At 42.5% G+C, this 14,377-nt stretch overlaps 1 protein-coding gene across 1 annotated transcript; it reads left to right on the plus strand.

Annotated features, from left to right (window-relative positions):
• The first annotated feature begins 1,771 nt into the window (after positions 1 to 1,771).
• gdpd3a (glycerophosphodiester phosphodiesterase domain containing 3a) lies at positions 1,772 to 14,136 on the plus strand. Its single transcript, XM_079520347.1, has 10 exons — positions 1,772 to 2,250; positions 5,012 to 5,054; positions 5,842 to 5,977; positions 7,645 to 7,690; positions 8,247 to 8,365; positions 9,626 to 9,715; positions 10,809 to 10,942; positions 12,472 to 12,531; positions 13,008 to 13,059; positions 13,333 to 14,136. The coding sequence occupies exons 1-10, from the start codon at positions 2,112 to 2,114 to the stop codon at positions 13,459 to 13,461; spliced, it is 948 nt and encodes a 315-aa protein (XP_079376473.1). The 5' UTR covers positions 1,772 to 2,111; the 3' UTR covers positions 13,462 to 14,136.
• Positions 14,137 to 14,377: the final 241 nt, after the last annotated feature.

Raw genomic sequence — 14,377 nt, forward strand, 5'->3', positions numbered from 1 at the left:
AGATCTGCTCTTTTTAATATTTCTTAAAAGTTTTGTTTATTGTATTTTTGAGTGGTGCAACCACTCCCTTACGGAGCTATGTGTGTGGCTCAGTGGCTGGCTGGGTGGCTGCCTGGGTGCCTGGGTATGAGCACGAAAATAGCATGGTTGTTTTTCACCACCTGTGCGCAACTTAACACACACACAAACAGACACGCACATATTAACTGTATATAGGATGATTTTGGGTGTGCCAGTACAGTGACAGTACAGTAGAGGGTACAGTAGTAGACTCTGTCATTTCTTAACCGTTTCGGTCGTGGGGCGGCTCACCGGAATCAGCCCGCCCCCCTGGGCGCGTTCCTGGGGACCCCCGGAGACCCCCACATGGTAACTCTCATTCATTTCTCTACCGTTTCGGACGTGGGGTGGCTCGCTGGAACCGGGCTGGCACCCTGGCCGTGGTCCTGTAGGTCTGGAACTTCCGGGGACCCCCAAACGGAGTTGCACCACTCACTTCACACGGGTGTGATTTTTATATTTCTATATTTCTAGATACATTTGTATTGTATTTTTAAGTTATGAAAATCTTATTCTTATTTATTTTTGAAAATGTATTTACTGACTCATAAGAATGGGTCCCGGCCAATAGTGTGGGAAACGGCTTATAGCGGGATGTTGTCCACACAGGTAGAGGTAGGAATGTGTAGCACGCAGAGGTTAACTGATATGGGGTCGATGTTGCCTCTCGTCTCTCTCTCTCTTCATGTAGTGTCAGCATTGGTGGAAAAAGTACTCAAGTTTTTTACTTAAGTAAAAGTATCAATACTGCCATGTAGAATTACTACTCTGTTGTAGTGGAATAGAAGTGCAATATTTGCCTCTGAGATGTAGTGGAGTAGGAGTAAAAGTACTGTAAATACTCCAGTATGGAACAAAAAAGAAATGCCTCAAAATTGTACCTAAATACTACAGCACTTGAGTATGTACTTTGTACTTAGTTGCTTTCCGCCACTGAGTGTCAGTTCATTGTTTGCTACATTCCAGCTTTTCTATGGAAACTGTAAACAATACAATGCTACACTGTTCTGCTGCTGACAGTGCGTGTGTGTGAGACGTGTGCACCTTTTTTGCACAAAGTGCAGGCAGTTGTGAATGTGTGCATGCATGCTGCTTTCCCATCCACTTTGAGTTGCCGTTTCTTTGCACACCCATCCTTTGTCAAATATGCACAAGCAACATGTTTGTTTAACCATATTCATATCAAGCTGGGTGGGGATAACCATGATCAGATGTATTCTATTCAGATCAATCCTAAATAACAAGAATGTGTAGTGAATTGATTCAACACATATTTTTCTTTGTGATTCGGCTAATTCTTTCTGGTGCTCCTTGTCCAGTCGGCGTCTGACAAGCACACATTTAAACTCGACTGGTTGAACAGAAGCATGGAACCCAGAGAGTAAAAGTACTGTTGCAATACTATCGCCACAGGGTGGGGAGAGGCCAGAGGAGAGGGGGGGGGGGGTAAGCTACAGGCCAAGCTGGTGCTTTATTAACTTTTACAGCTCCATGTAATGTTCAGGTGCCCAGAGAGAATGAGAGATATCAAGGAAGGCACTCGGTGACAATGGCTGCCTGCTGGGGGAATAAATAATACAATATGATTTCAAGTAGCGTTGAAATCTTGCCTCGGATATCCATTCAGTCGTACCTGTTTGTCAAGTTTCTCTCCCTTACCTGCAAAGGTGAAAATGTGTTGCAGCATTCTTCTCTGAACTGACAAGGTGACATCTGGGTGAGTGTGAGGAGAGCGAGAGAGGGACTGTCGAAGGAGGATATATTCCAGGTGGAGAGAAGCGGCCGTGTTGGATTGCCAGTTTAATTTCTTTAACTTGGGGGGGGGTGTTCACTCGTCTCTTCTGTTGAGAATTTCATAGAGCCATAAGTGACTGAGAAGGCTCCGTTTGAACTTCTTCAAAGTGGCAAACTGTATATACTATACTACACTGAAGTAGGCTGCTGCTTGGGGTCATTCGGTTAGATCGATGTCCGGCGTCGAAGGATAGGACTGATACCTTCCACTCCACCTCTGCCCTCGCCACTTACCGGTCCTGTGCTTGGAGGCAAGGATGAGCACGTCCCTGTACTTCTTCCTCCCCGCCCTTGGCGGCTACACCCTCGCATCTCTGTACCTGCTGAAGAACCCCCACCTTCTCCACCAGAAGAAACGCACCGCCTTCCATTGCAGACACATCTCTCACCGAGGAGGTAAGGGAATCCACAGAATGCACTCGGCCAATTAGCACACTCAAAATTTCAGAAGTTAAACTAATTCAAAGGGTTTTCAAAAGAATTCCATGAAAATACAATAATTAGTGAAAATAGCAGATCTACAAGCTCTGTTATGGCGCTAGATCTGTTATGGGGACCCCAGGGTGTCCCTATAACGGTATAACCCACCTTGAGAACCACTGATATATGACAATATACTGTACCATGGTGTGGAGGTAATGTTTAAATCATGCGCTTTATCTTGCCCGGAAGATGTTGGTCCGTCGAAACCACACTTCTTTTCCTCTCTGGGAGGGGTGGGAAGATCTACCATAGCCAGACAAAACCATCACTGCCTTTGTCTTCTTATTAACATAGAATAAATCCATATAGTTTAATATGAATATTGAATTGAAGATCAAGTCAGATCGGGTGGCATAGTGGCTTAGGAGGTAGCGCGGCCACTTGGGAACTGGAAGGTTCCCAGTTCGATCCCGGGCTCCCCCAGAGTTAGTGTTGAAACGCCTGCGGTCTCCGAGGCTAGTGTCAAAGTGTCCTTGAGCAAGACGCTGAACCCCTAGTTGCTGCTGATGAGCAGGTTGGTGCCTTGCATGGCTTCCTCCGCCATTAGTGTACAGTATGAATGTAATGCACAATCTATGTAAAGCGCCTTGGATGAAGGCGCTATATAAATGCATGCATTTACCATTTATCATCACCATGTCACGTCACAGTGACATGTCAAACAATAATGCAAAAGAATGCTGATGCCAGCACTTGACAGTTCTATGGTAAACTACTTTATGGTTTGGAGTTAAGTTCCTTCTTTTTTCCCCAGTTCCCAGCGGTAGAAAGGTCTTGTCAAATGATTTGTGGTTCCCTTTCTTTTAAACCCTGTACATTGTTAAGTGGAGTTTCCCGGCTCCATATACCATTATTTCCCAACAATTGTTATATAATATAAAGAATGTCCATTTTTCGAAAGTATTTCATAAATAAAATCAAATAATTCCCATGAATAATAAAATAAAAACGTTTTAAGAAGTAGTATAGTAAAAATAGCAGATCTACAAGCTCGCGACGCGTTGTGAGCTATTTTCACTAGTTTGGGTTCTGTGCAAATGTCTTAATTTCTCTTTTGGGTCTTGAGCTACAAAGTTTGGGAACCACTGCTCTATCTATACCAAGGTTTTCCCCAGAATACGGATGCTGGCCTTAAGTGGTTTACCACCAGTCAGTCTCTGCTGATGAGACGTGATGTGATGACATACCGTATCGCATACATTTCCCATTCCCAACGTGACACACAAAGCTTCCCGTTCTGCGTAGACTTAAAAGGCCTGAGGACATCCTTTGAACCCTTTGTCCTTCACTGAAGCATAGGCTTCAGTTTGATCCGTTTTCTGCTGGATTCCAATGAAAACAAAGTATCTAGAGTAGACTATAGCACCTGCAGTCCACCTCTGTACACGGTCACTTTTTGGGGCACCACACCTGTGATTTGGAGGCGAGGGTGAGCATGATGATGGTGAGAAAGTCTCTCAGGTACTTGGTCCTCCCCGCCCTCAGCGGCGGCTATGCCCTCACCTCTCTGTACCTACTGAAGAACCCCCACCTTCTCCACCAGAAGAAACGCACCGCATTCCATTGCAGGCACATCTCCCACCGAGGAGGTAAGGCAGTGGTTCTCAAACGTTTTTGCCTCGGGTCACCCCTTTGAATAACTTTTACATCCACAGCACCCCTATATTGTTACTTTATAGTTTTATAGCACCTTTTGTCATTAACGGTACATAAATATGTACATTCTTCCCCCAAAGATGCAGTAGGCTATGTCACGTGGACGACTTAAACCCCAGCATTCCTATTCTGGGGGGAACATTCACCAGAAATAGCCGATCTACAAGCTCACAACGCATCACGTTGTGACGCATTGTGAGCTTGTAGATCTATTTTTGGTCAAGAAACTTAGTGTACTTTAGGCTGAAAAATAACGCATCAAGTGAACTGTGGTTCGTTTTACTAAGTAAAGAGGGTTCTGAGGCACATTCTTTGAGAAGCCCCGAGTTAAGGAAAAGTAGAATCAAACTGAAACAACCCATGTTGTTCTCTAACGTTTTGATTCCAAAGATCCCCTATAACTCGGAGACAGGGTTGCCATTGGCTGCTTATTATAAGCGACTTTGGGTTTGTTTTTCTGTACAAGTCTCTTGTAAATTTTGGTAGTTTGCAGGTTGCAGTTTTTTGGGGCATTGTTTCTAAAGTGTAGTTGCTTATGTGGGCTTTATTCCTGTTTAAAATGCTGTTCAAACCAGTGGTTCTCAACCATTTTCATGTCGAGGACCCCCAAATTAATAATTGTCCGCGTATCTGAACACATTTTGTGCCAGGGACTCCGTACCAGATTTGTGTTGTTAAAATGTTTCAAAAATATAAAAAATGTTGTACGTCTTTACCAAGATTTGTTTCAATTAGCAGATCTACAAGCTCACAACGTGTTGGCTTGCGACACTGAGTTATACAGTGCTGCTTTAAGAAATCATGATTTGGGCATTTGATGACATGGCAATAATGAGAAATGACTGCAAAGTATGGCTGTACGGAGAGGAGTTGTCTGGATTCTGGACCCTCACCGGTCTGTGAGAGTGTACAAATGAAACCCAATGGACCCTTAAGGGTCTCAAGAGTTATGGGTTGTCCTTGAAATTAAACAATTTGAGACGCACTGCCCTAGACTCCTCTTGTTTTCTCTTGTTAGGATGTGGAGAGAGGATAGAGAGCACCATGGAGGCCTTCACAAAGTAAGTATCCATAACCATAAACTTCCACACTGAGTATATGTAACCATAAACACATAAACCCTGCCCTGTTGCTGCTTCAGGTGTCACTGCAAAAACCCACCTTGGCTTCTTTCTCTACAAGACGAAACCAACATTTCGGTGTGTCTAAGAATGACATAATATAGAAGTAATAAAGATTATCTATCTTGATGCCAGACTTCAACTTTAGATATCCAGCAAATATATCTAACACAGTACATTTAGGCTTCCTTACTTATAACTTGATATATTTGATATGCTATCCCATCAAAGCAGAACAGTGTATACATTATTTGATTTTAGTTATAATATAGCCAATGTACCAATGTAACAAACTTGTTGTAAATGCTCAGTTGAGCTTCAACCACTTAAACCCCGGCATCCGTGTGAGCTTGTCAATCGGCAAATTTCAGCCAAAACTTTCCCACCATAACAGAAAACATACTAGCATAGAGCCCAGAGGGACTCCACTCAAACATATCAGGTGGTTTTAAGTGGTTAAGTTATACTGTGACATCCCTGTTTATTGAGTGAGTCTATACTGTACTACAATTTACAATTTAGGCATTTAGCAGACCCTCTTAATCCAGAGCGACTTACGTTAAGCAATAACAAAAGCATGGCATACATCACATATATAAAAAAGTAGTATCATGAATCATGCGTAAACTAAGAACGTAACAGTGGAGTATCTATTTAAACTATACATACTATACTATATAATAGTACTGTCCTTAGTCTCTCTCTGTCTCTCTCCTCCCAACCCAAGTGCGGCCGAACAGGGCACAGGCATGTTCGAGCTGGACTGCCATCTGACCCGTGACGGCCATGTGGTGATCTCACATGATGAGAACCTGCTGAGGCAGACTGGCCACGATGTCACCGTCTCCTCAGTCAACCTGCAGGTACACAGAGTGGTCACCATCAGGCCAAGTCTTCCTTTCTGCTTTGGCAGGCTAGAGGTGGTTTCATCACTGGTGGTTTTAACTCATGCCGTAGAGCAGCACCAGTACACATAGGTCGTTCACGAGATTTGCTGCCTGGAGATAGGAGACCATTTATAGGACTTGTGTACCATTTCGCATCTAGTCGCTACAATTCGGATGGCGGATCTCCATAAATGAACCATTTTCGGTATCCCTGAGCAAGACACTTTACCTTCAACCGCTCCCCTAAGCCCTCACTCTGAGAAGCCAGCTGCTGCTGGGTCAGCGCAAGTCATTTCCTCCCAGGGATTGCTACAAATTATTTTCATTTATTTTCAGGCTTTATTTCGACAGGAGAGTGCATATTGAAGAGCATTGGTTCTCAAAGTGGGGTCCTTGAGGAGGGTCCAGCTAAATTTGTTAATATAGCACCACGATCATTTTAACCACTTCAACCTTTATTTTATACTATGGCTATTCAAAAATAGTTGATCTACAAGCTCACAGCACAGCTTGTTTTTCTCTTAAAGAATACACTTCAGAAAGAGGGGATACGAGAAAGAAAGAGGGAATTATTGAACCACCTGGATATCCTCTGTCAGGTGGATGCCTCATATGACCTAAACGGTTACACAACAATGTAGAGCCATGTTCAGCGGTTGCTGAACATGGCTCGTGTGGCTCATGCTGATCAGAGCTCATCATCAGGTCAAGGCTTTCGTCGGTCTAGTTTCACATCCTGCTTACCAATATCCCTCCCTGCATGAATAAACTCAATATCCACTGCATGGATAGCCATCGCTGGAAACCAGAAGTACATGCTGTGTTTACATGGCCAAAACAACATTGATAATCAGTATGTTCAACATATTTCTGGGTATTAGAATATCTGGGTTGTTTTTAATTAAGTGTGGTGTTCATGTGGACCAACTGAAATTGAATACTCAAGTCTCTAAAATATTTGGGGCAAGATTCATACGAATGGTTTTCTTGTATGCTTTTAATTGACAAATTGTACTTTGAGCAAAAGTAAAGTAAAGTATGAATGTAAGAAAAAATGCACACAAAACTGAGCCAAGTTGTACTTTTCATTCTCTGGTTTCAGTACTTTTGTTCATTCATGTAACGTCTCTGTCGGGTGGAAACCTGATTCCTGATATGTCAAGATATTTTATTTTCAGGATTAAAATAAAAAAATAGCAAAAGTAGCAGATCAGGCCTGGGCCATGGCTCAATGGTCCAGGCACCTTGGCTGGTAATCCAGTCTGGCAGTGTGCCGCGGATTCGACTCCCGAGCCTTTACTGCATGTCTTCCCCCCCATCTCGCTCCCCATTTCCTGTCAGCCTACTGTCTGTCCCTCCATAAAAAATATAAAAATAAAGGCGAAAGCCACAAAAAAACATTAAAAAAAAAAGCTAAAAACAAGCTGATGTTTTTAAAGTGTGATCAAGTATAGTGTGTTAATTTACGAAAAAACACAGTTATATAATATGGAGATAAGAGGTTTTTGCCCGACAGCAATGATACGCGACAAGACATACAGTACTAGTACTGTATATCACTCAGTCAGGACTAGATGCATCAGTAGAGCAGGCTGTAGTGAATGGCAATGCTCATCCTCCATCTGTTTGTCAACTCTTTTTAGGACCTACCTCTGTATAAGGAGAGGCTGGAGGTGACATTCTATGCAGGTGGGTATCACTTCATCCCTCTATTCAGGCTTCATCCCCACATTGGGGAACTTTTATCCAGGCAGAAGAAGTAGGTCGCCGGAATAGACGTGTACTTAACTCTACTTGGGAGGAAGTAATTTGAGAAATGTCGTTTTATTGTTAAAAAAAAAGAGATTACAAGTAGGACAAGATTGGGATTAGGATTGTGTGCTGTGTCTTGGTAACTGCGACACGTTGTGAGTTCAGCTTCAGGATTTGGGTTGGAAATGGCAATTGGAGTGGAATTCACAAAATGTCACTCGAGGACACCCTAAAATGTTGATGTTCTCAGTTCTCACACCGTGTGTGTGTGTGTGTGTGTGTGTGTGTGTGTGTGTGTGTGTGTGTGTGTGTGTGTGTGTGTGTGTGTGTGTGTGTGTGTGTGTGTGTGTGTGTGTGTGTGTGTGTGTGTGTGTGTGTGTGTGTGTGTGTGTGTGTGTGTGTGTGTGTGTGTGTGTGTGTGTGTGTGTGTGTGTGTGTGTGTGTGTGGTACTGCACTGCACCTAATTATTTCCAACCTCTCCCCTTCCTGTAGGCCGCTACAGCAGCGGTAAAGACAGGAAGTTCTGCCTGCTAGAGGACATGTTCAGGAAGTTCCCGGACATGCCTGTCAACATTGAAATCAAGGAGAGCAACGGCCTGCTGATAGAGAAGGTACACACAACACGTCTCTCTTCTGTCCATTGTTGGTGTCGGGTGGAAAACAATCTTTACAAACATTGAACAAACATATCACAGCCCCAACATACAGAACATAATATATTTTTAGTGTTTTATTTACTGAATGGACCAGTTCCACAGAGGCTATATGGCTACTTGCTATTTCTGGGGGTCCTTGGTACGAAAAGGTTGGGGAACGCCTGGTTTAGAGAGGCCTTAATGACCTTCCGAGGGCCTTGTGGCTGCTGTGAAGTTTGACCTGTAAGTCTTTAATAAACAGACCATATTACAGCTTTTCAAATTCCAGTGGAATTAGGTTATGTGAATGTAATCATTTACAGATGAGTGCACTCTTACTCAGTCAGTTGACTGAATTGAGCCTAATGTATGCTCTTTCATATGACCGCGTCACACGCCGAACATAGCCAGACCTTCAAGCTCTTAACTTGTGAGCTCTTAAGGTCGGCTATTTTAGGCGTCTGTCATGCCACACAGTATGAATTCAGGCTTAATTACGCACCACACACCTTTGCACACAAATACCAGCTTCTACTGGTGTAAGTACACCTGGATGTGTTTAGGGGCTGAATGTCTTGCACCCAGATTTACTCAGCCTGTCTTTTGTTCAGTGAGAATTGTCAGCTGACACTGTTCCCACAAACCAATGTTCAAAGAACCCTCCCAGCAGCGGTAGCCATGTTATAGACTAGAGTGATGCCAGGTTGCTTAACCCTAAAATCAGCAGTTCTCACATTTTCAAGATATATAAAAAGAAATAGCAGTTGAACTGCAATTTAGCCAATGCATACAAATCTAAAATAACACAAATGCCTTCCCGGTTTTAATGGATTGAAAGTAGAGTGCTAGGGGCTGCGGGCCTGAGGCTTGCCCCTTATTCTATTGAATACTTTTTCCATAATCGAATGATCTTTATACATTGATAAATCAATGAACTACTAGTTTTGGTACAGTGTCATGCAAAAATAGCACACTACAAATTGTAGCACGTCGCCTCATGACGTTTTGTGAGCTTGTACATACATCCATTTTTAGTATTCTTAAACGTTTTTAGAACGTTTTGAAACTTTTCGGCTAGTGACAACACATCACTGACACTGACATGCCCAATATAGGGATCTGTGCACAATTCACTTCACACTGCATTACTTTCTTTTTTTTTTTTTCTTCTTTTTTTTTTTTACTTATTCTGATTCTCATTCTTGATTGTTCTTGTCATATCCTGTTGTGCTGAAGGTGTCTGAGCTGGTGAAACGCTACAACAGAGAGGACATCACTGTCTGGGCCTCAGAACACTCTAGCATCATGAAGAAATGCCACACAGCGGTATGTAAACCACCAGGGGGAGACAGAAAATAGTTTGTACAACACTCCAGGGGTCTGTGAGAGATCTTGAACCGCTTTGCAGTGATTCTCAACTTTTCTGATTTCTATGGACCCTCAGTTTGATTATGCATTATGGCCACGGACCCTCATTTGATCAAATGTTTTTCCCCAATCTACACTCTAAAATCCTCACTGTTACCGTTACGGGTCCCAAATGGTCACAGACCCGTAACCGTGTCCATTTCGACCACTGATAGTCCCTCTATCTGACATGGAAGAAAAGAGCTCTAATGTCCTCGGTATTGCTGAGTTATAACTTATAGTTTCCATAATGACAAAGAATTGTGTAAGGATAGGGTGTTGTTTGTGTTGTGTTGTTTTTTTTCCTACATTGCATACCACAGTGTGGAAACACTGTTACTAAGTAAAATTCTGGAATTTAAAATGTACTTGAGTAAAAGTACAACAGTATTGGTATGAAGATCTTAAAATACCAAAGGTAGAAATTACTCATTATGCAGAATGCCCCCATTTCACAAGTTTTCAAATGTATAAAATGTATACAAATCTTTTGAAAATAGCAGATGTACAAGCTCACAATGCATTGCTTTGAAACCAGTTGTGAGCTTGCAGATCGGCCATTTTCAAATGCACGAAATATATAGGGTAATGTATGTTTGGAATAACAAAAGTTTTCAAAGAGTTAAATTAACACATAGGATTTTTCAGTGTAGATTGGGGTACCAGCTAGAGCGAAACAAAAAAAGAGCTATCAAATGGCGTCGTCTCTGTCAGGTGCAAACCCCGAAATGTCCAAAACCTTTTCGGGATTTAAAAAAAGCAAAAATAGCAGATCTACAAGCTCAAAACGCATCACTTCGCGCTGCATTTCAAGCTTGTGGATCTGCTACTTTTCATGCCTTCATGTGATGCTGTAGTGTGATCAAGGCGTTAATTTACGAAAAAACACAAACACTTTGTGTCTGACCGACAGCGACGATATCAAACTGTGTGTCCTTGAAATGAAAAAACTTGTGAATCACTGATATAAATGAAACTCTATGAATGTCCCTCTCTGCCTGTCTCCCTGCAGAACCCCTGCATGCCTTACAGTTTCACACAGAACCGCGGGTTGCTGGTCCTCCTCCTCTTCTACACTGGTCTGCTGCCCTTTGTGCCACTGGGAGAATCCTTTCTGCAGTTCTACCTGCCCCGCATCTTCAACAGGTGTGTGTGTGTGTGTGTGTGTGTGTGTGTGTGTGTGTGTGTGTGTGTGTGTGTGTGTGTGTGTGTGTGTGTGTGTGTGTGTGTGTGTGTGTGTGTGTGTGTGTGTGTGTGTGTGTGTGTGTGTGTGTGTGTGTGTGTGTGTGTGTGTGTGTGTGTGTGTGTGTGTGTGTGTGTGTGTGTGTGTGTGTGTGTGTGTGTGTGTGTGTTTCCTCAATTAGCTGCTTTTCAAGGGTGCCAGCCAGGTACAGTAGGCGTGTACTTACCAGAGAGTAGTTTAGTCTCTCCATTGTACCGTATAATATTACTATACCTCTGCCCCAAATCTGTCACACGGCCTGTTCTAGGCAGCGCCACCGGGAGGCTGTTTTCTTTTATATTACTCCTACAGATTTTGTCCAAACATCATTCCAATCGGTACACATTATCTCTAAAGTCATGTGATCAAGACGGATCTGTCCTATTTTTCATATTCCAGTCCAATTGGCTGTGATTACCTTCCAAACTTTGCAGGAGTGGCTCGTTTTGCACAAAATGCCACAAATCATGAACCGATTGCTGTGAAACTTTGCAGGCACACTCACAGTAAGCCAAGGAAGAACCTCCGCCTAAAATGTTTCACATTGGCCTCAAGGTGGTGTTACAACAGGCTACTTAACAGTTGCAAATTGGTTTTGTTTTAAAGGAGGGTAGGGAGTCACACTTTATGATGGCTGGTGGTGGTAGGGCATTCCACATTTTGGTGGCAAAGGCCTATTCATACTCCAATTTTGGGTATTAAGGTGACCACCGAAAACTACAACATTACGTCACACTGCGGTGATAAGCGACTCACCGCTCACCCCAACACATCTCTTTTTACTAACCACCACCGTTTCGGTGGTCACCTTATCATCTAAAACTGGAGTATGAATAAAGGCCTATTCAAAGTTTTCGGTGAAGAGGTGACCTTTCGGTGGTTAGAAACAGACATGTGTTGTGTGACCAGTGATCAACGGTGGTCACCTCTTCACCTAAAAACATAGGGATGCATTCATTCTACTATTAAGGCTTATTCATACATAAGCCTTAATAGTAGAATTAATTCATCCCCATGTTTTTTGCAGGTATACAAATCCCACTGACTGTATAGCCATGAATGTATCTTGGTTTATGGGCATTTACCACAGTCTCCCCCACCCTAACTGCACTTATCTGACTTACATACTTTGACCTGTTTGCATTTACTCATGCACTCTCACATGTAAGTGTCCACGTGATGTGTGTGCGCGGCTGCGAGCGCAGTGTAAAGTAACTATGTTAATTTACTCAAGTACTGTACTTAAGTACTTTTGAGAGGCAAATATTATGTGTATACGTATTGTAACAGTATTACATTATGCACATTTTTATTATAATTACAAAACATACATTACCCACTTCAGCCCTACATAGATTTCAGCCATTTGAAAACTTGTGAAATGGTACATTCTGCAAAATGAGTACTTTTACTTTTGTGTGTGTGTTTGTTCCGTTGTTCCCTCGTGATGAAGAACCTACATCCCGGAGCGGAAGATCCTGAGGAGCTGCATGTTCATCTTTCTCGTGGAAAAGTGAGTTCCATTTGAGTTGGGATCCAAATGCAGACACACTGATCTCATTTCAATTGTGAATATCAAAATAAAAAAGTACATTTCAATGGATCATATTTTTATTAAAGCAAAGCAAGCAACGTTTCGGTCTTGCGACCTTCCTCAGGCTTGAGGAAGGTGAGGAAGGTCGCAAGACCGAAACGTTGCTTGCTTTGCTTTAATAAAAATCTCTGAAACCAGTAAGTGGCAGTGTGCGGGTGTCCCTCCTTCAACATTTTATATGCCTCGTCATCGTCGCACCTGCTCCAAACCTACCGGGTGTGCGGAAGTCATCTCTCTATAATGGATCATATTTAAAAGCAATCCCAAAGAACCAAAGTGATCTTGGGAGGAACTGATGTGTAAATGGGTCAAAGTAACAGCTACACGACAGGGACAATATATAGCATGAGTACAATATCTCTTTACAGACTCTGTATATGTTGATATCATTTCAGATTAACTATGAGGAAGAGTCTTTTTAAACATCTTATGGATCGAGGAATTCAGGTATGAAAGCATAATTTTTTTTAGACATGCAACAAACATTTAACAAACTGGAACTAGTCCTGCTATGACATAGTCAACCTGGCTATTTTCGCATTATTTATCTGTGGAAGCAAGTCAAACAAAATTGAATGCCTCAGCTCCTACATTCCTAGTGCTAGGATGGTGTCCCCAGTTCAAATATGATTATTTTTGGGCAGCCACAGGGCCTTAAACGGTTGAGAGAACCACTGCACTACTAGACCTATGAGCTCTTCTCTATGTCTGTCGTTGCAGGTGCATTTATTTGTGTGCAACGAGGACCAGGATATCGAAGCAGCCTTTGACGTGGGGGCTACGGCGGTGATGACTGACTATCCAACACTTCTGTCCGACTACCTGAAGAGGCATCCATGTCAGGAGTGATAGCCAAGCACTGCCAATCACACTCCTGATTACCTGTGAAGGACTCTGAACTTAAACAGGCAGCGTAACCCCAAAATGTAATTTTTTCTATCGATTTCTCACCCCACGGAGACTTGAATACATGGATTTTTAGTTTTTGTCGCATTCCAAAGCCAATATTTAGACCAGCAGTGGTTTATGGAGATAAGACAGCCAGCACACAATAAACGTCATAGCTGTATTTACCTCAATGATCTAAATGACCACTAACATGATGGCTGTGCTGAGTGTTTACTACTTCCATCCTGGCATCCCTATTTTGGGCATGTTATCATAGTATCATAGTTTTTTTGTTGCGTTTCTTTTTTCAAGCAGAGGTAATTCTATCCTGGGCTCCGCCAGAGTTATGTCGAAGTGATCTAATTTCTCCCGATGAGCAGGTTGGTGCCTTGCATGGTTCCTCTGCCAATGTGTATGAATGAGTGAATGTAGGCTAATGCATTGTCATTGACAAGCGCCTTGGCGCTATATAAATGCACCATTTACATTCTTGTCTCTCCAGTAATTATACACTTACTGGCCTGTATTGAATTATTCATTTAAGATTGATATTACTCCTTTTGGTAGATGTTGAAACCCCATAAAATCACCTATGATAGTGCAAATAAAAATTATAAATAAAAGTACAAATACAAAGATTTTCTGGATTTTATTTTATTAAGGGACCAAGGGACTTCTCCTCCTTCCGCCAAAAATAGCTGTTCTAGCATAGCTAAAAACAGTTGAATAAAAAGTGCAATGAATATACTGACCTTTTTTGCGTGCTCCCACGGCCCCTTCTTTGGCCACTTCCACGGGCACTGCCACGACCAGGGTGAGCTTAAGGTGACGGGGTGAAGCTGCACCTAGAACAAAAGCAACACGGGTCAAAAGGCCT

Source organism: Electrona antarctica (genome assembly GCF_951216825.1).
Source record: "Electrona antarctica genome assembly, chromosome: 14".
Taxonomy (NCBI): Eukaryota; Metazoa; Chordata; class Actinopteri; order Myctophiformes; family Myctophidae; genus Electrona; species Electrona antarctica.